The 22,244-nt window shown below is 46.9% G+C and overlaps 1 protein-coding gene across 1 annotated transcript in view; it reads right to left on the bottom strand.

Moving 5' to 3' along the window:
- LOC147604175 (calcium-dependent lipid-binding family protein) overlaps positions 1–22,244 on the bottom strand; it is a 228,966-nt gene that overhangs the window by 118,977 nt on the left and 87,745 nt on the right. Inside the window, exons 20-34 of the mRNA XM_086795561.1 lie at positions 21,969–22,208; positions 21,647–21,874; positions 21,438–21,547; positions 21,191–21,287; positions 19,120–19,218; positions 18,892–19,032; positions 18,454–18,522; positions 17,851–18,339; positions 17,440–17,760; positions 17,078–17,209; positions 16,699–16,812; positions 16,422–16,606; positions 16,197–16,305; positions 15,972–16,115; positions 14,345–14,659 (exon numbers count right to left, since the gene is read on the bottom strand). Coding sequence (XP_086651687.1) covers positions 14,345–14,659; positions 15,972–16,115; positions 16,197–16,305; positions 16,422–16,606; positions 16,699–16,812; positions 17,078–17,209; positions 17,440–17,760; positions 17,851–18,339; positions 18,454–18,522; positions 18,892–19,032; positions 19,120–19,218; positions 21,191–21,287; positions 21,438–21,547; positions 21,647–21,874; positions 21,969–22,208 — 2,793 coding nt within the window. The remainder of the gene's footprint in view (positions 1–14,344; positions 14,660–15,971; positions 16,116–16,196; positions 16,306–16,421; positions 16,607–16,698; positions 16,813–17,077; positions 17,210–17,439; positions 17,761–17,850; positions 18,340–18,453; positions 18,523–18,891; positions 19,033–19,119; positions 19,219–21,190; positions 21,288–21,437; positions 21,548–21,646; positions 21,875–21,968; positions 22,209–22,244) is intronic.

Genomic DNA, 22,244 nt, shown 5'->3' with positions numbered 1-22,244 from the left:
TGAAGATTGGCTCCAAAAGGCCCATACATACCCATGCCTCCCTGAGGATAACCCCCAGTCATGGATTGGAACACCGAACCACCACCAAAATAACCTGGATGCATGTTCTGCTGAGGAATAGGTGGCTGTCCATAGAAGGAACTCTGTGGGTTAGCACCAAAAGCATGCTGCATGTTCGGAAATTGTGCAGGAGATGGATCCTGTGGAGTGGTACCACTATGACCTTGAGAAAGATTCTTCGAACGAACCTTCTTCTTCTTTTTCTGGGGCTCTGTGCGGGGCTCTGAGCGAGATCTTAAAAATTCAGCAAATCTCTCACTCTGAGTGAGCTGCATAAAAGTATCCATAACACTAGCCAAGCGATCTTTGAACCGAACATCATCATCCTCTTTACCATGCACATCTTCTGGCTGTGTTACATCCTCATAAGGCTCAACATCTGCAGCCTGTTCTCCTGCAAAAATATCCTCAGATACATCTCTTTCAGGAGAAGTCTCTTGCTCTTCTTCTTCTTGATAGAAGTACTCATCCTCTGTATCAGACATGATTGCTGAATTTTCAGCGATGGCTTTCTCCAAAACAACCACGAGCTCACCCCCTTCAGAAAGTTGATGATTGGTCCCGGCAACGGAACCTTGAAACCGGCCTCTGATAGAAACCAGAGTGCGGTAGGAGCAATCACCCGTCCACTTGTAGTCTAGATGAGAAACAAAATACAGATTGGAGCTAGAGTGCCCAAATCTGAAAACACAACGACACCTCTTGGCCCCAAAGCTTGGCGCCCCTTGCGGTATTTCTTTATTCAATTAAAATAATATGTATGGCTGAGTACAACACAAAAACCAGCCAAGAGTTTACACCTGTAAGTCCAATCTGACTGCCCACAAATCCTTCTCAGCACAGAGGATCTATGCACACAAATCTGTGTCCTCAAGCAACACACTGTGCCTCCCTCTGATCAGCCAAGATCACAAAGCAGGCCAGCCATGGGCATACATCTGGCATAACTCAAGAGCATGATAAATCTTCTCAGCTCAAACATACATATGCTGTCCAATCTCTGTCTTAATCCCTTGTCAATCTGCCAAACTCCTCCTCTCACAAGGAGCCAGATAACACATACCTGTAGCAGACATCAAGCAATAGAAAGAGAGATAGATGAACAGAGTCAAGGCTTACCAAGTTCAGCTCGTGAAACAACACTGGAGGAAGCAACAGCACTAATCTGTGCCTGCAGGCACTTGAATCCACAATCCTGCTTCACACGTGTGCTTGCTCTTGCCTGTATCCTCCTCCTGATGCTCACTCCTATGCTGTCCTTGAAAGTACAGATCTGAAAATCAGCACTGTACTTGACTGTACCGCCTCGGGATACGTGCCAGGCGTTGTACTTGCATAAACAGCCTGCTGTCCACTTCTGTACCTGCCTGAACTTGAGAAAACAGGCCTGTCCAGCACCTGTCCAGCACCTGTTAACACCTCTGCAGCAACTGTACCTTCTGTACCTTGCTGCCCGTACACTGTACGGCAGCTGTACAAGGTGTACTTGCTGGAAAACAGTCTGTACAGCCTGTACAGGGCTTCTGCGCAGAGTTTCCAGCAGCTGTCCTGTGCGCCGCCAGCAACAGAGGAGAAAGAGAGAGAGAGAGAGTGCCCAGTTCTGGCCGTACAGTGCTGTACGGCTGATTCTACTCAGAAAAACAGCTACAGCCACAACAAAACAGCCGCCTTCTCCTTTCTCTTGAGCTTTTCCACGCTAGTACACAAGCGCATGAGGGGAGTTCTCCTTTTGCTACACGACTCCCCAAAAAGGGAAGAGAGAGAGAGAAGAGAGAGAAAACTACTCCCCAATTTAATCCCTAGGGCCCCAACTTAATAAGTTCCTAGGGCCACTAAGGCCTAGGGGCAAACTCCAATAAACATTAAAAATTAATGTTTCTAGTTCCCCCCTTCACACCTAGGGTTGTCCACACATCTTAAACACTGTCCGAGCACCCCCCATGTGAATCATAAAATATTCTGACCCTGCAACCACCATGCCCACACTTGTCCTGCTCCATTTTCACAGGGCCATGACACTGGACCACACAGAGGACATTATGGGGACCACTTACTAGAGTTGGGAGCCAGGCATCGTCTCGTTATTTATAACGGGATGCTACAGTGGCCGGGATCAGGAGGGCTGACATGCTTCCCACATGGGGGTCATACACGGACCGGAGGCACGGTGGTAGACTACATTATGGGGTCTTTGGAGGCATCACAGCTTGTCACCTCATTCTCCATTCCACCTCGTCCTATTGGGGCAGATCATACATACTTGGCATTTTCACTAGCCGGATCACCAGTATCACTAGCCCCCCACATACCGACGCCACACCCATCTACTTCACACATGACATGGCAGACATATACACTGGCAGAGTAGAGGATGGGCTCCTACTCATGGATCCCCTGGAATCTATGGATACCAATACAGCCCAGCTCGCATCACTCCTACACACGGCTGCATTACAGAGCTTCCCACATCGTGTACACTCAGGAGAGCCTGCGAGACCTGGGACTATGCCCCAGAACAGATGGTATGATGACGAGTGCAGAGCCCTATACTCACGACTCCGCATACAGAGAGCCTTGGGAGCCATCACAGAGCAGGAGTCGAGGAGAGAGATGAGGAGACTTACTCGCCGCAAAAGGCGGGCCTTCGCAGAGATACAGGAGCTAGAGATCTTTCATTTCTTCATGAGTAGAGATAGCCCTGTCTCATGGCGGCACTTCAGAGAGCCCCGGACCCCGACACCTATTGCAGACCCACAGACATGGCACACATATGCAGAGGGTCTATACCATGCCCCACAGCAGCCACCTATACCTCAGCCACAGGAGCCTCGACCTACCACAGCTAGCTTCTTTACCCACTCGATGGTACAGGAAGCTATCCGCCGCCTATAGCATGGACGGGCCACCGACCATATGGGCCTGCAGGGTGAGCATCTCATATATGCAGTAGATTCTTTAGCTCCTTTTCTTGCACACCTGTTTAACAGGGCACTAGCAGAGGGTTTGCCTGCGGAGTGGACGATGCACACCATTGTGCCGATTCACAAAACAGGGGATATGCTCGATCCGAGCAACTACAGGACGGTTATGGTTGGCCACGTGCTGGCCAAACTCTATGGTGCAGTGCTGGAGCAGGAGCTTAGCTTATATGCTGAGCAAGCAGGTTTACGCTCATCAGGGCAGGCAGGCTTCAGGAGAGCTTTCTCTACCACTGACCATGTATTCACTTTGAGATGTATGATTGATCAGGCCAGAGTGAGGAAGAGAAAGCTCTATTGCTGCTTTGTGGATTTCCGCAAGGCATTTGACACAGTACCACGAGAGAGGCTCTTTCAGCGCCTGCAGTCTCTTGGCATACCAGCAGATATGACATGGGGCATCTATGCATTATATGAGCAGGTTTTTGGGCGAGTCAGATGTCCAGGAGGTATGATTGCTAGCACCATTGGTGTGAAGCAAGGATGCCCACTTTCCCCCACGCTATTTGGGTTATACATTGATGAGGTGGCTGACTTCATTACACGGGGAGGCGGAGATGGAGTTGATTTAGCAGGTACCTCAGTACATATTATGCTCTATGCTGATGATATTGTATTAGTGTCTGAGTCCCCAGGTGGTCTACAGCAGCATCTACATGCACTCCATGATTTCTGCACACAGAGGGGTCTTACTGTGAACCTTGGGAAAACCAAGGTTATGGTCTTTTATACATCGAGACAGGGCAGGAGTCAGCTGACATTCACTCTCGCAGGATGCCAGGTGGAGGTGGTGACATCATACGTGTACCTAGGGGTTACCTTCTCTACAGCAGCCACACGCTTTACCATGGGTTCAGCAGCCAGAGCTAGATTGACACGGGGATATGCAGCATTGGCTATGCTAGAGAGACAGTGCCACCAGGCGCATTTTCAGGAGCCCCGGACGAAGGGGTGGCTATTTGACACATTAGTCACACCGGCATTGATGTATGGAGCAGCAGTATGGGCGCCAAGCCTTGCTACCCATTGGTGGACAAAGATAGAGAGACCACAGGCCCTCATGATGGCACGCATGATACGCAGCAAACCGTCAGTACCTCATGACATTATCCGAGCAGAGTTTGTTGCGCCTCCTATGATGGTAGAGGCCATATTTCAGACTATATGCCTGCTAGACAGATTCAGAGAGATGCCACAGGACAGATTATCATACAGAGCTTTTCAGGCATCTAGACAGTTGGCTGAGGCAGGAGACAGAGGATCATGGTATGCACAGGTCACACATTGGTTCTCACAGCATGGCCTAGACATGGATCATCTACCACCATTCCAGTATGACAGGGATGCACCACATATCCGTCTCTCTCATAGTGAGAGGAACAGAGTATTGAGACAGGATCTATGGCAGCTCTATACACGAGAGACATGGATATCGCCTACATAGCCTCTTCCACCGAAGATGCTATACTACAGAGATCACTTCATGAGTATCACTGATGATGGATTTATAGAGAGGCCTAGATACATGGAGGGCTTTTTACCACACGGCTCCCGAGTGGCTATTGGTCAGCTCAGAGTTTCATCACACCGATTGGAGATTGAGACTGGCAGAGCAGCACGGATCCCCCGAGAGGAGAGGGTATGCAGATTGTGCAGAGAGGAGGTGGAGAGTGAGGAGCATTATGTATGCAGATGCAGAGCATATACAGCCATCAGAGAGAGATATCCCATTTTATTCAGAGAGCCACATTCCCTACGCCAGATCTTTGAGGCAGCAGACCAGCGCATACTGGGGAGATACATTCTAGACATACAGCGCCACAGAGAGACATTATTACAGGCTCAGACAGCTCCAGAGGGGGGGCGACAGACACAGATTACTACATTTTTTCAGAGATCCATACCCCTCCCAGCCCCTACACGGCAGGGAATTACTCTCCAGAGAGCAGAGACACTTAGAGCCCGCAGGAGACAGAGGACACCTGGCTTTCGGACACCACGCCTATACCAGAGAGAGATGATAGAGATCAGAGCTCAGTTTCACAGAGAGGGTGCGGAGCGACTGGCTCGCTTCAGAGCACACCCAGGCATGTTCTTCAGGGAGCTGTGGACACCCCCTTCACTGATGTATACCATTTTATACCCCCAGTATGGTACAGGATGGAGCTAGCTAGGTTGCATATCATGATTGTATACTCCATGCATATAGCTTTGCATTCTCCTAGTAATAGAGCTCCATCCCCTGCACACCCAGATTCAGCTTTTTTATTCAGTACTTTTTCATTTTGTTGGGATGACAGAGGATACCCCATACATGTACTCCGATTTGTCTCATAGGCCGAGTTCGGTCTTTTGGAAGACGTTAATAAAATCTCTCGGGGAGGCGGAGATGGAGTTGATTTAGCAGGTACCTCAGTACATATTATGCTCTATGCTGATGATATTGTATTGGTGTCTGAGTCCCCAGGTGGTCTACAGCAGCATCTACATGCACTCCATGATTTCTGCACACAGAGGGGTCTTACTGTGAACCTTGGGAAAACCAAGGTTATGGTCTTTCATACATCGAGACAGGGCAGGAGTCAGCTGACATTCACTCTCGCAGGATGCCAGGTGGAGGTGGTGACATCATACGTGTACCTAGGGGTTACCTTCTCTGCAGCAGCCACACGCTTTACCATGGGTTCAGCAGCCAGAGCTAGATTGACACGGGGATATGCAGCATTGGCTATGCTAGAGAGACAGTGCCACCAGGCGCATTTTCAGGAGCCCCGGACGAAGGGGTGGCTATTTGACACATTAGTCACACCGGCATTGATGTATGGAGCAGCAGTATGGGCGCCAGGCCTTGCTACTCATTGGTGGACACAGATAGAGAGACCACAGGCCCTCATGATGGCACGCATGATACGCAGCAAACCGTCAGTACCTCATGACATTATCCGAGCAGAGTTTGCTGCGCCTCCTATGATGATAGAGGCCATATTTCAGACTATATGCCTACTAGACAGATTCAGAGAGATGCCACAGGACAGATTATCATACAGAGCTTTTCAGGCATCTAGACAGTTGGCTGAGGCAGGAGACAGAGGATCATGGTATGCACAGGTCACACATTGGTTCTCACAGCATGGCCTAGACATGGATCATCTACCACCATTCCAGTATGACAGGGATGCACCACATATCCGTCTCTCTCATAGTGAGAGGAACAGAGTATTGAGACAGGATCTATGGCAGCTCTATACACGAGAGACATGGATATCGCCTACATAGCCTCTTCCACCGAAGATGCTATACTACAGAGATCACTTCATGAGTATCACTGATGATGGATTTATAGAGAGGCCTAGATACATGGAGGGCTTTTTACCACACGGCTCCCGAGTGGCTATTGGTCAGCTCAGAGTTTCATCACACCGATTGGAGATTGAGACTGGCAGAGCAGCACGGATCCCCCGAGAGGAGAGGGTATGCAGATTGTGCAGAGAGGAGGTGGAGAGTGAGGAGCATTATGTATGCAGATGCAGAGCATATACAGCCATCAGAGAGAGATATCCCATTTTATTCAGAGAGCCACATTCCCTACGCCAGATCTTTGAGACAGCAGACCAGCGCATACTGGGGAGATACATTCTAGACATACAGCGCCACAGAGAGACATTATTACAGGCTCAGACAGCTCCAGAGGGGGGGCGACAGACACAGATTACTACATTTTTTCAGAGATCCATACCTCTCCCAGCCCCTACACGGCAGGGAATTACTCTCCAGAGAGCAGAGACACTTAGAGCCCGCAGGAGACAGAGGACACCTGGCTTTCGGACACCACGCCTATACCAGAGAGAGATGACAGAGATCAGAGCTCAGTTTCACAGAGAGGGTGCGGAGCGACTGGCTCGCTTCAGAGCACACCCAGGCATGTTCTTCAGGGAGCTGTGGACACCCCCTTCACTGATGTATACCATTTTATACCCCCAGTATGGTACAGGATGGAGCTAGCTAGGTTGCATATCATGATTGTATACTCCATGCATATAGCTTTGCATTCTCCTAGTAATAGAGCTCCATCCCCTGCACACCCAGATTCAGCTTTTTTATTCAGTACTTTTTCATTTTGTTGGGATGACAGAGGATACCCCATACAGGTACTCCGATTTGTCTCATAGGCCGAGTTCGGTCTTTTGGAAGACATTAATAAAATCTCTCTCTCTCTCTCTCTCTCTCTCTCTCTCTCTCTCTCTCTAGGTGATACAGTTTGAGGATCAGAGGTGCTTGGGCATGTACTGGATGGAGCTCAGACGACACAGGGATGAAGTGTTGAGGCAACATACTGAGAGAGAACCCTCGCTCCGACAGGACACTTCATAGAGAGCCATCACAGATTTCTTTGTGGTGCACATATCCACATCGGAATCCACTACCCACAACAGTTCCTCTACTACGACATCAGAGCCCACCACCCGTACCCACCCTTTAGCTCCACGCCCCAAAGGAGTTCTTAGCGAGAGAGCTGATCCATTCTACAAGCCAAACGTCCCCGACCCAGATCATCAGGACCCTCCACCACACAGAGACAGTCGTGAGGTTCTCCACCGACATGACACGCTCCCATCACAAAAGGCTGACATTCACTCCACTATCAGATCGGTTCTGGCCGAGGCGGGTATCGTCATTAGCTGATCATAGCATATCTCAGTCTACACACGATCATATGTTGATCACATGTACCGCCAGATGCTTTTAGTTCTCCATGGCCCAGTACATCCATGGTACCATTGTATTACTTTTGGTCTCATAGGCCCTTGGGATCTTCCGTTAGACGTTAATATAACTCTCTCTCTCTCTCTGGCTTTTTGACGCGCTGGTCACTTGCTATGCTATATGGAGTACAGATCTGGGGGCCTAGCCTAGATCGTCACAGTCGATCAGGACGCACATACGATGGATGGAGATCGATGCAGAGACCACTTGTGTCCATGATCTCCAGGATGATTCGGGCTAAGGCCTCGGTACCCCATGAGATTATCAAAGCCGAGATGGGAGCACCATCGATCGTAGTCGAGGCTCTTGCCAAATCAATGTCCTTCATTCATAGCACCTGGGAGCGTCCCAGACACCGGTATGCACGACTTGCTTTAGAGTCCTCTCATCAGCTAGCCATGGAGGGAGACACTTCATGTTGGTATGCGCAGATAGCATCCTGGTTTGAGCTCCACGGGTTCAATTTAGACAGACTTCCACCCTTCCAGTACTCTCGGGAGGCACCCTCTCTCACCTTGACACATTCTGAGATTAGTAGTCATCAGACAGGACCTCATTCAGTTGGACACTAGGAGGACATGGCTAGTGCCCTCACAGGAGTTGGGGACGAAGATGGCTTTCTATAGAGACCATCTTCTCTGCACCACTGAGGATGGCTTTATAGTTAGACCGAGCTACATGGATACCCATCTGTCTCATCGATTGAGGTGCGCCATTGGGCAGATCCGCACCTCTTCACATCAGTTGGAGATAGAGACAGGCAGATTTAGAGGCATACCTGCAAGGGACAGGATTTGTCAGATTTGTTGGATAGAGCCAGAGACGGAGGAGCACTACATCTGTAGACTGTCGCTTCACAGCATATCATGAGATTCGAAGGCGCTACGATAGCCTTTTCACAGAGGGATTTGGACCACTGGCTAGAGTCATGGACTATTGTGATCAGCGATGCTTGGGTTTTTATCTCCGGGAGATCCGCAGGCTCAGAGAGTCCATTATCAAGAGCAGACGCCCGACTGGCAGGGAGTCTACACAGAGACAGATTAAAGACTTCTTTAGAGGGACTACTCGGGAGGGGACACAGCCGACAGCCCAGCAGTGGGCACCCCGTGGGACTCTAGTTGAGAGAGCTATCAAGTTGGGCAGATCCAGACGCCCGAGGGCTCGCGGATCCTGACATCGGAGACAGTGCCTACACCGGAGGATTCAGAGCATCATTACGAGGCATCGGGCTCGTCCGACCAGGCATCTCACTATGGCAAATATCCAGGCCATCCGGCAGAGACCCATGCTAGAGCTCCTAGGATGATTACCACTCCAGCCATATACTGTTGTACTCATTGTCACTTTTGTACTCCCCCATATTCATGTATTCATGTATCCATGTACTCATGTACCCCATTTTGACTAGTAGCATTAGCTTCCCACTCTCCCTAGCTGCTGCTTCCAGATGCTCCCTACTAATGTATTGTAGGGCTAGATACTTACCTTCAGTTCTTTCTTTTCTTTTCCAAACAGTGTATCAGATGTCACATGGTTGTAACTTTGGTCTCATAGGTCACTTTGGCCTTTTGAAGACGTTAATATAACATTTCAATTCCTCTCTCTCTCTCTCTCTCTCTCTCTCTGGCACATATTATGAGATGGAGGCACCTCCATAGTGTACCCCTCTGTCCCACATGATATTGTATCCCCTCACTATATTCCACTCACCTCCATAGCGTACCCCCCCTCACTATATTCACACCCTATAAGGGTTTCTGTTTACCTTCTAGTTCCAGTTTCATTTTCTAGGTGCCAGTAGTATCATCTTTATTTTTCATTTTCTGGGCTTTTTTTATCCAGACATTGTATCAGATCCACCATGATGTAACTTTTGGTCTCATAGGTCATTATGGCCTTTTGAAGACGTTAATATAACATTTCATTTCATTTCATTTCTCTCTTGATGACTGGAGGAACATCATTGTACTACTTGTTTGTCTCATAGGCCAATTTTGGCCTTTTGCAGACGTTAATATATCTTTCTTTCTTTCTTTCTCTCTCTCTCTCTCGGGGCTAATGCTTGATATTTTGGAGAGTTGTATAGCATCTATTGGAGGCTGATGCTGCTCTCATGTTTTTATGTTCTTGGCATTCCATGATGAGTTTCCATGGACAATTTTGTATCACCCCAAAGAGATAGCCATGTTTATGTTTTGTTTCTCGTTTATTTTCCATTCCATGATGAGATATGCTATGGACATTATTGTATTGTTTTGGTCCCATAGGCCCATTGGATATTCATTAGACGCTTAATATATCTTTCTTTCTCTCTGTGTTCCATGACTTCCGGCTCCTCTTTCTCTGCCTGCCTCCGCCTAGCACTTGTGCCCGCCATTGTCTGTGCTCCAGCTCCCCGGTACCGGCCCAGCATCTGCGCCCGCCATTCTCTGTGTTCCGTGTATTCCAGCTTCCCTTTCTTTGCCCGCCTTCGGGCAGCACTTGCACCCGCCATTCTCTGTGCTACGGCCGCACTATACCCGCCCAATCTTCGCTCACGCCACAGTCACAAGGAAACTCCATTTCGGGGCCTATCGGATCGGAAACTCTGTTTCCAATGTCACCCGTTTCTCGTTTCCTTTGTGCCGTTGCTTGATGAAACTCTTAAGGTTGCATACAAAATATAACTGTGTTGTTTCCAAGCAGCAGTTTCTTATCCGTTTCCAATTCCAAGATTAAGTCATTTCCGTTTCCGATAGCCTTGTCGTTCTTGTTCCGTTTCCCGTTTCATGTGACTATGGCTCAGGCCCCCAAGGTAGCAAGGCAGCCCACTTGGGCCCCGTCTCTCTTTCCTCTCTCTCTCTCTTATCTGAATACTTTTCGCTTACCAGTATATTGCATTTCCAGTCTCTTCTCCAACATGGAGTGCTCTCCAGATACAAGAACTAGGGGTGAGAAGGAAAGGAAATACAGCACTGTATGGGTGAATACACAGAAAATCAGCAACCCCCATGCTAAAACATGCATGACAGCCATGAAAGAGATGCAAACTGCAAGGTACAGATTTAGAAAGCCTTGAAAAGAAGCTTGTAGAAGGTCAGGACGAACTCTTACAGGGGCTGCACACCTCTATGCAAGAGGAGATGGACAGGTGGACGGAAGAGATGCAGGCCCACATGGTGAGCCAGCTCAACAAGATGCAAGAGGAAATGGTTCAGATGCTGGAAGATAAAACCAGCCATCAAGCCTCCCTAATCTCGGATTCAGAGGCTCAAGTAGCCATTCTTAAAGAGGAAAACAACCACTTGAAGGCATGCACCCAATATGAAGAAGGGGAAATTCAGCCATCCCTCAATGAGGAGCTGAATACACTTAGGGAGCAAGTGCAAACCCTCCGAGCCCAAGAGGAGAAGAAGGCCAATGAAGCAGACATGGGGGCTGAAATAATCAAGAAGATGCAGCAACAAGCCGCAGAAGCGGTGCAATTTGATTGAGGTTGCCAAGAGGCAACGAAACCTACCATCAGTCCCGAATATCATCAACGACACGCTTGAAAAAGAGAAGAGAAGGAAGATCCGAGCACTCAATGTGAGAGTGGTGGGATGGACAGAAGGTTCTCGCCGAAGGAAGACGCCATAGCTCCATGCAGCAAGATGGAGATTCCCGACACTCCCTTTGTTGAGGCATGGAGGGTGGGGAAAGACACCACAAAGGAGCGCACTCATCTTCAAGTTTGAGGGGGTAGAGACAAGGCAGACATTCCTCGCCAAAAGACGGACATTAAAAGGGGAAAAGACTTACCTTGAGGATGACATTACACCAGCCCAGGTGGCACACAAGAGGGAGTGCATGCCTCGCATATTGGAAGCACGTAAGGCAGGAAAGTGGGCAGTGTACAGAGAAGGGAGGATGATTATCACCGAGCGGCGCACTCCATGACAGTGCACGACCTATGAGACCACACTATATTAGATTGCGGTCTCGAACTGCAATGGTGCTCTACAAATAGATGCAGGTCTGTTTGAAGCAACATTTAGAGGGCGTGACATGGGCCTTTATACAGAGACACACCAGTGCCAGGGGAGCTGTTTATCTGAGGTGCGGGGATACAAATGGGAGTCCGCCGTCCACCGCCCACAGCAATGCACCGTAGGCAGCACTAGCGGTTCAAGAGGAGTGACCATATTATACAGAGAAGGACTGCACCATGTGATACACGTGGTCAGACGAGATGAGGATGCACAATTCATGTGAGTAAGGATCAGGACGGAGAGGGTCAGATATATCTACCTTGCAGGGTGCTACTTGGCACCATCCACATCCAGATATGCCACCCGTGTCTCCATACGTGCCACTCTATGAGGAGATTTTGAAGTTCTCCAATCTAGGAGATATCCTACTTGCTGGAGACTTCAACGCCTGCACCGCCAGTGCACAGGTACCTTTCTTTGAGAAAGAGGATCCCATGTACCACGAGATCGACACTATGGGCATAGATCTCGAGTGGACATCACACGACATGAAAGCCCGTACAGACTATGGGGAGTACCTCCTAGCCCTTGGACGAGCTCATGGATTAGCCATTTATAATGGCCTCGCCCCGTGGCCTGGCTCCAGCACCTTCCCTTGCTACCCCTTCAGACATGGAGCTAGTACAGTGGACTACTTGGTGGGCTCTCTCTCCTTGATACCCCTCATCTCAGATTTGACCATTTCTCCCTGCCCCATTGATGTTGGGGCTGATCACGCATACTTTGCTTTCTCCCTCACATGCCAATACACCATCCAGCCACTGGCCTTACCAAACCACCGCCACCCAAGATACAACTTCACCAGGGATACCTCTTCTGTCTACTCTGACCACACTTTCTGCACCCTCTCCAACCTTGACCCACACATCCCACTTGATGAGCTTACCACAGCTTGCAGCCACCCTTCACACATCCGCCGGAGCCACTTTCCCTCACACCAGAGCCACCCCCGGACCACCTGGAGGGTGTTCCACAGAACAGTTGGTATGATGAGGAGTGCCGCGAGACCCGTGCCCGCCTACAGCGGGAGGCCGCTCTGCGCTCCACTCACCAGCAAGCACGACAGATCATCCACTGTCTCGTACAGAGGAAGAAGTGAGCCTACCTAGGTTACCACCATGCATATGCCACCTCCCTTTACCACGTCCCCGGACAACCATCTCTCCCCTACCCTCCTGAGTGGTAAGAGATGGTAATGACAGGATGCAGAATGGAAGAGCACAGGATCATGACGGGCTGATTGCCGAGCATTTCTCACATGCAAGGGATGTATTGGCTCCATTTCTGGTTCATATGTTTAACAGGGCCCTATGCGAGCGTTTCCTCACCACTTGGTCTTCTTATATCATTGTGCCCATTTTGAAAGCAGGTGACCTCATGGATCCCGGTAACTACAGGACTATTATGATTGGTCAAGATTTATGGACCGATCTTGGAGCATGAGCTCAGCAGATGGGTGGAGGAGCAGAGACTCAAAGCAACAGGGCAGGCAGGTTCCCAGATAGGGCACTCCACACTGGACCACATCTTCACATTACGGAGTATCATTGAGCAGGGGAGAGTACATGGGCACCGGATATACTGCTGCTTTGTGGATTTCCGCAAGGCTTTTGACACAGACCCACGGGCCAGATTGATAAGGAGACTGCAGGAAATGGGAGTACCGACAGAGATGCTTTGGGGGATCCTCACACTCTATGAGTCTGTCATTGGCAGAGTGCGGGCCCCAAGGGGGATCAGAGGACATACATAGCACTATCAGGGTGAAACAGGGCTGTCCCTTATCTCCCACTCTATTTGGGCTCTACATTGATGAGGTGTCTGACTACATAGACAGACACAGAGGTCCAGGAGCACTTTCGGCATGCGTTTTGATACCCATTCTATTGTATGCAGATGACATTGTCCTCATTTCTGACTCACCAGAGGGGCTGGGCTGCAGAGACACTTGGATGCATTACAGGCCCTTTGCGAGGATCGGGACCTCACCAAAAACCTTGGGAAGACCAAGGTTATTATCTTTAACACCTCCTCGCAGTGGATACGCAGATCTACAGAACAGTTTACATATAGCGGGGAGCCAGTGGAGCATGTGACCTCGTATGTATAGCTTGGGATCACTTTTACCAGACCGTGTTCCTCTATGCGGATGGCAGCCAAAACCAGATTGATGTGCGGCTACGCAGCCCTGGGCTCACTTGAGAGGCAGTGCTCACAGATACAGTTTCAGGAGCCGCGGACGAAACTCTAGCTATTTGACACACTAGTCACACCCGCACTACTAGATGGAGCTGGGGTCCTAGTTTATACCACACGAGGAGACGGAGGGAGGAGCCAGCTGAGACAGACATGAAGGAAATTACAAAACCAACTCAAAAACAAACAAACAAGATCAGGATGCAATCATGCAAGGCATTCTGGCTCTAAAATTAAAGAAGCACTAGATCAGCAGATTTTATCCTTGAGAGTCAAACTGAAAAATTAACTTCCTGCATCCTATAGACAATGCATTTGAAGAGATTGTTATACCTCTACACGAGCAAGTGCCGATTCTCTCTCTAACCCATTGTGCAACTCCAATTCAGCATTCTGAACTTCCAAATTTACACGAACTGTTGTCCATGCTGTCATTTCTTGCCTCGAACTGTTGCTTTTTTCAGAAGAAAACCTCTTAATTTGTGAACCCTTTAATGTGTCTGCACTTCCTTCGGTCAAAGTAGCCTGCTCTGCAGTAAATGTTCTAAAATCTGGTGGCAAATGTGGTACTTCTGCAATGTTTGATGAAGCACAGCCAGTTATTACCATGTACTCCTTGTCTGACATAATACCTCTGAGCATTTGTACCTGGACAGAAACAAGATAATATTGTTTCATAGCTTGAGCTTGCATAGAACACCCATGATTTGGTATCAATGTATCATGCATCTCTGCTTGGTTAGGAAAACATGGAACCCTTTATTTGATGCTTATCCATCTACAGAATGTTTCCTTAATAGACTGTTTGCAGGCCAGATGTAACAGAAATGGCCCGACTGTATATGTTCAATCACCACCCTTCTAAAGAGTATGGCAATGAGGTCATGCATAGCAGCAAGGTGGCCCATCATCTGACTAGAATGAGTTCCCATAAGTAAAGTCCCTAGGCTTGTAAATCTACCAAAAGGCTATCCAAGAGTTAGACTCCCCGCCTAGCAGCCCGCCCCCTCCTCCATCATGCAACCTGCAGCAGCCCGACACCCCCCCCCCGACCCCGGGCATAGCTTCCCAACACCGTTCTCACTTGTGCACTCCCCGCCTGATCGACTGTTCCCCCATCACTCACCTCTCCCTCATGCAGCATTCTGGACTGGGAACATATTTGGCGCCACCGATGGGGACTAGCCCAAGGCTTAGCTCTGTTCTTCTATCCATTCCAAGCTATTGGGATCACGATCACCTCGGGGGCAGAAGCCTGGGTGACTTAGATTGGCCTCGCTCTCTCCTACGAGGAGGCAACCGGAGAACAGGCTCTCCATCTCTCTTACTACAAGATTAATATTGTTCCCACTCCCGACAGATCATCAGAGCCTTGGTCTCCGGGGACTAGTCAGAGATGGGAAATCATCAGCAGCATGGCTGCACGGCATTATATGGTGGGGCCGTGCCCGCCCCCCACCCCCCCCCCGCCCCGCGCGGTGCGGCTGAGTCCATCCGTTCCGTATAGATTGACATCATACATACCCTCTGCGGCCACTTGGGGAAGCTACAGGGAGGTTCACATGCATAGACGACAAGGCTTTTTTATATACATGGGGCCGCTCAGGTCCCTTTCTCTCTGATCAGGATGGCGAGATCACTTGGCATTACAGTCCGCCTGTATGGCTCTCCCCAACCCCTCCCTCATGAGGTGTAGGTTCCCTCCAAGGGCAGCCAACCATGGAGGGAACTACACTGCCCACTTCCTACTTTGCCTCTTTAAGGGTTCTGAGCAAGTACAATTAGCCTATGGCTGTTCGTTTTTTACCTAATATAAGAATTTTTTGCAAGCTCAAAAAGATACAGAGGAGATGTCAAATTTTCAAGCAGATCAATATAGTTTTGCTTGAGAAACATAATTATTTATGTCTGGTAAACCGTACAAGGGTTCATAATCCAAATGTAGAGTCAAAACATTTACCTTTACATCTACTTGCACTTCAGGTACCCTTCTGAACAAGTCCCTCAAGGGGCGGCGTACTCTTACATGAAGTCCTTGAACCTCCTGTATCATAGGTTTTCCTTCAAGACCACCTATACCCACGACCAGATTTATACCCGATATCTACAAAAAGTAAAAGAAAGGCATTAGCACTAATTCAAATTGAAAAACACAGCTCACTTCAGATTGCAAATGGAGCAGTACCTCTGCTGAAAGTACATCAAGATGTACGGCAGAAGCATCTTCTTTTGAGGCACCATGCCACTCAAATTCGTTGGATACTTTCAGATAACCCAGGTCCAGCTGCATGAACCTGTGTATTCATTGAATTCAGCATCTCATTCATTGAATTCAGCATCTCATTCTGAAGAACAATCAATAAATTTCAAGAGCATGCTGGTCCTTTTTTTAGAAGTAAAAGTTGCATACTCTTCACTTGCTGAGCATCTAGGCAGATTTATGATGGGAGTTTCCAAAGAAACATTTAATTTCAAAGCTGGTGATCCTTCAATGGCAGACTGTGGAACAAGCCTCTCAATTCCACCAACTTTGTCAACAACACGGGTGAATTGCTGTGCATGTGGTGCCGAGAGGGCCGTGAAATAAGCAGTGACCTGTACAGGTGATATTCTATTAAGACAATTCAAGTCTGAGTGACTTGGGAGAAAACAATGTGTCACATGCAGTTTCAATAAAATGTTCTTACCTCTTGGATAAATCTATACAAGAAGACAATGCGTACAGATGAGAGCCTTCCCTCAAGACTGTAATCATAACCCTGATAGTCCTCCTCATCCACGTTAAAGGATTGGAACTCCAACTGCATTTAACAATGTTGCACATGAGAGAAGCAACCTGGACCTCAAATTATTTTCTCTAGTTGACAGTGTTGCACACGAAAGTTAAAGGCATCATTGACATCCTCTAGTGAACACATCAAACAAGATGCTGGCCCGACCATCAGGTTGGGAAATATGAAAGTCTCCAAATGACCAGCTTCAGCAGGTAAAATACATGTGGTGTTAAGCATCACGTAAGCATTTTATACTAGCAATCATGACACCGCCACACTCAGATGGTTATACCTTGACTAGCGAATCACAACCAGGATCACGTATATCGCACATCCAACCCCACTGGTGGTCTGGACCAAGGGTCATGTCACAAACTCTAAGATTTCCAAGCGTTGCGCTGATACCAAATGATCCTGGAAAAACCTGTGACCGATACATTAGGAGAAAAACTCAGTTTGCCAAACTTCAACAATAGACAACAGGCAGAGCTATAATAGCTCACTCAACTAGCACAACTGAGCCATCAACGACAAGCCAAAGTACCAGAACTGAGCCATCAAAGAAGGGCGCCAAAGAGACACCTTTTCAGAAATAGATGGGCAGAAAACGCTACATCTACCGAGGGAATCAATACATATTAAGGGGCTTCTTACTTTGAGATCCATTTGAAACCTCTCCTGGTCTAACATAGCTAATTGGGTTCCATCCTCCAAATTTAGAAAAATTCGGACACTATCCATGTTCATCTTCAGCTGAAACACAATTCTAGACTTCCCTTGACCGAGCAGCCCTTTCACAACTACACTCTCTGCAGATGGCTCCATGTCACTCAACAAAACTGCATTTGTTTTAGGACTGTCGGAGGCCTCAGACTGCTGTTCCACAATCTCACTGATTTCTGTACCAAACTTGATCAACGCAACCACAGTTTGCCGATTGCAAAAGAATTCCAAAGTAGCCATAGAGATGCTCATCTGTTGCAGTCACCACAAGATAGAAAATTAAAAAATGTATCCAAAATGAAAGCACCACAAATCAGAGACTGAAAGATGGACCCAGTTCACCTGGACGTCGGTTCCATCATAATCTGGAGACTCAAACTGCCTTGTAATGATGTGCATGCTAACAAAACTTCTCAGTTCACCATTTGTTTCCACGAAAAGCTTATCCATCAAGCACTCTCCTGGAGAAAGCTTAAAATGCTCAAGCCCCCAAGCTAAGAAATCCCCTTCAATAAATGAGATCACTTCTTTGTTTGTTCCTACAAGTCCATTATGCATAACATTCATAGAGCTTCCTGGTGATGAACTTGGGGAACCTCCGAATTCTGCCAAAGCATCATTAAAGATATCGTCCTCATCTCTCAGTTGGATCCCAGCTTTAGCAGACCTATCACATAGCCCATGATCTGGTCTTGAAGTGTTTTTGTTAAGAACAGATCGTGCTATGTACTTGCAGGATGGAGCTGTAGAGCCTTGGAGCTTATCCTCAATTTTTAAGTAATACAGATTCATTCTCACAGTCAAATCATATTGTCGCTGCAACACATTCACCTGCCAAACAGGACAATCAGTCTTCAGGACGATCAGTCTTCAGAACTATCATTAAAAAAGGGCTACTTCAGCAACATCTATAATCATTAAAAAAATATTTAAGAAGAAAAATACCTTCCCCCCACCAGCTTGCAAGCTCAAAATAAGAGATTCGCCATTGATTCCATGAGGATCCACATCTGTCTGACTCACATGGCCAAAGGGGGTGAAATCTTAGGCAAAAGACTGATTTGACCCCCTACAATGCTTAAACCTTACTAGAAAGAAAACATAGCCATTTCAAACAAGAACCACTACCCGTATAGAGGCAAGCATTTGCACAGGGGCTGGCAAAGTGATAAGAGATTCCAAACACCTTTCACTTTGCTGGTGATTGTGGTAGTTTGGAAAAAGAAAGGTACACGTAAGGTGGGGGGGTTGTGCGGTGGGGGCGTGGGGGGGTGGGGGGGTGGGTAGGTTGTTATATTCGAAGAGGGAGAGAGAGGGGGGAAGGGACCCATCATACTCTACAAACATTTATCCCAGCATTGACTACTGATAATAAAAGCATACCACTGCATATATAGATAGCTGCAATTCATGTAAAATTCCTGTGACAAAAAGAACTGGCTGGCCCAAGAAGTCAACTGGCCTGACATCCATATCTTCAACTTCATCCATGAGCTCTTCAGGTAAAGACAAAGACACAGGGGACTGCAAACATAATTCCAATGAACAGATGAACAGTCTTCTGGACATGAGAGCATAAAGACATTTTGGAGATGTGCTTGGTACACTTACAGATGCTCTATAAACCGCTGATGTCAAGATTTTCAGCCACATTTCTTTGTCTTCCTCATCTGCAAGTTTCATGATAACAGTGCTTGATGATTCAAGACCCTGCAAAAATAATGGCAAAGAATACACTGACTTTTGTGAATTAATATAAGGATAGGATGTTTGTGATGTGAATGATATGGGCTATTGAGGTGACTTAACAAAACATTTGATAGTTTGAGCTTGCCTACCCATACACCAACACACAAACACTTTTTTTTTTTTTGTGACACTTTTTTATTTTATATTCGGGAACCCTCAGAGTGAGAGACTCTCATTAAAGTACATCTAAAAACAATGGAAAAACACTTCATAATTGTGTTGATCACTCTGCTGCAGCTCAAAACTGTCACGCAGCAATGACCGATGTAACGATTAACGGAAGTATATATACTTGTCGATCCGAGGTTGTGCAAGCACCTCATAATTACGATCTAGCCATATTGTCCATATAGCCCAATATCTCGCCCAGGCAAAGAAAAGTGCATATTCTTGTAGTCTGGAAGGATATCTTCCAAACATCCAAAACATTTTCCCAAATGTCACCCCAAGGAATCTTTTCACATATCTGAAAATAGACGATTCAAAAAATCCCATATGCATGCCCATAGCAAACAATAAGTACTCTCCATGTGATGATGGTATCACAAACAATTTGGGGTCACAATTTTCCGCTTTGCCAAATACTCTCCTACTGGGAGCGTTCCCATGAGACACCTCCATAGAAAAACTTTCTAATTTAAAGGCAATATGCTTTGCCATATCTTTCCCAAATTTCCTTTCCACCAGCCTAAGGACTTGTTCATATGCCACACGTGCGTTTTATGGTTGCAAACATACTCTATTTTCAATAGCCTTAAAGCCTTCCTATCAATGCTTGTTTTCCATTACAATTCCATTGCTAATGACATGAACAACGGCAAAAAGAATTGTAAGTAAGCATTATGCTGGATTGTACTATTCGCAACCTGACATGCAAAGGCCATGTAGACAAGTGCCAGTAATCAACCTTTCATTTGACTTTTGTGAGCACTCATGCAACTACTTCTGAGAAAGGTACGTTCCAAACCAAAGGATATCCCAAATGCCTAGTGATTTGGCTTGGGGGTGGTATATCTCTTGGCCATAGTATACTATGTCAATCAACTTGTTTTAGCGGTAGCAACTTCGACTTTCTAAAGTTGATTTTCAGCCCCGCTTCTGTACCAAACAATTGCAAAACATCCATAATCATTGCCAAATCCCTTGGAGTATCTGCCGCGAAGAAAAAAGAGTATGCATGCGCAACCATTGATGACCCACCTCGATGCACTAGTCCATGTAATTCTCCTTTCCAAGTAAGTATATCCATATACATCGGCAGAGGATGAATGGAATTTCATACAACATTGCGCTTAGTGGGCAGCCTAACAGGTTTTCCAAAGTCCAAGGTGATGATAATCCTTTCCCAATGATACATCTAGCTGTGCTATCTGCATAATACAACCAGTACATAGATGACTACGGTCATTTTCAGACCAAACCCCAGACGTTTCATGGTGGCAGCATAAAGTCCCAAGTGCATTGTATCAAATGCTTTGGCAATGTCTACCAGCAGTAACAACAGCTCTTGACCAGTATCTTTGGCGTACTCCATTCCCACATAAGAATTACATATGTTGTTTGTTATTTGTCATCTAGGAATGAACCCTTATTGGGCAGGATGCAACCCTTTGTCAAGCACATTGGCTATTCTATTGGAGATCATCTTTGTTACCAATTTGTATAGCACTGGCGTTGAAGTTACAGGTCTCCAATCAGCCAAATTTATGCATACATTCTTTTTTGGAACCAATTTCACAAGGCCTTCTTGCCAAGAAGCAAGCATCACTCTTTTCCAACACACACACATGCACATGCACAAGCCCAAAGTTGCATAACGACTAAACAAGTAGACCAGTGCTTGATTTATGACCTTATGCGGATACATATCATTAACGAATCTACTTATGCAGAGAGCTCAAGATAAAACCAAAGATTGGAGTAAAACACTTGCCTTTTGCAATTCCATTGCCCGGTTGCAAACAGCAAGTACAAATTCAGAGCCTCCAATGTTAGAGGGAGGAACCTCTAGAACCTGCCTTCCATTCATGCTGCACCAATTAAAAAAACAATTACCTATTGAAAAGACAAGCATTTTACTTCTGCTTAAAGAAAGAATTTATAATTCAATCATGGGGTACACAAACCCAAAGTCAGCAAGAAAGTTTGAGCTAAGATTATCATGAAGGAAAACCTTGCACCTGCAGCAGCGTTGATACGTTAGTGAGTTGACCGACTCCAAAACATATAGATATGATCCAGATAAGACAACCCAGCAAGGCTGCCATTCTGCCACAGCATTTCCCAATCCCTGTATAATGTTAAGAGCTCACTGTCACCTGAGAGCTTAAAATACACTAACCATAGTCCAAAAATCTTGTAACCCATTACAATTTACAAAAGCCCATACCTTCCAAACTAAGACCCGCATACTTCCTTCATGATCAGCAGGATACCATGAAGCTTTTATCTGAACCTTCTCTGACAGCTCCATCTCATCTTTTGAACCATTTGAATTGTCAAATGCAGCAATCAGCTGTGCAAGTCTCTGATATCTTCCAGGTGAGAAATGCAAGCCAAGGTGTGGAACTTGTAAGGCAATGTGTGTCAACGGATATGCCGGGTGTGGTATGCGCAACTAAAAGGAAGCATGAAATAAAGTCAATATCCATCAATCAAAGTATTTCAAACAGGTAAATAAACTTCTACAATAGGTGTAGGCCAAATCTGACCTTTTCAAACAGAAGGAACATGCGACAACGATCTAGGACAGGTAATAAGATTGGCCCATCTTTGTGAGTGCTAGGATCATGCCTCATGCCGGTACAGCCTGCCTCCAACGTTATTAAATCTTGCATTTCTGACCAGTCAAATGATCCATCCACCAGATAAGCAGCTATATCACTTCCACATATGTAGCATTGGGAGTAAAGGCCATGTCCAGCATTGCCTTGCTCAATCCCTTTTTCTTCCTGTCCAAGAAAAATTTGATTTAATAAGAAAACTAT

This window comes from Cibotium barometz, chromosome 62, assembly GCF_041138505.1.
Source record: "Cibotium barometz isolate CiBa-2024 chromosome 62, ASM4113850v1, whole genome shotgun sequence".
In the NCBI taxonomy this organism is placed as follows: Eukaryota; Viridiplantae; Streptophyta; class Polypodiopsida; order Cyatheales; family Cibotiaceae; genus Cibotium; species Cibotium barometz.
Note: the sequence above shows the minus strand (reverse complement) of the source record. Positions and strands in the feature narration are given on the sequence as shown.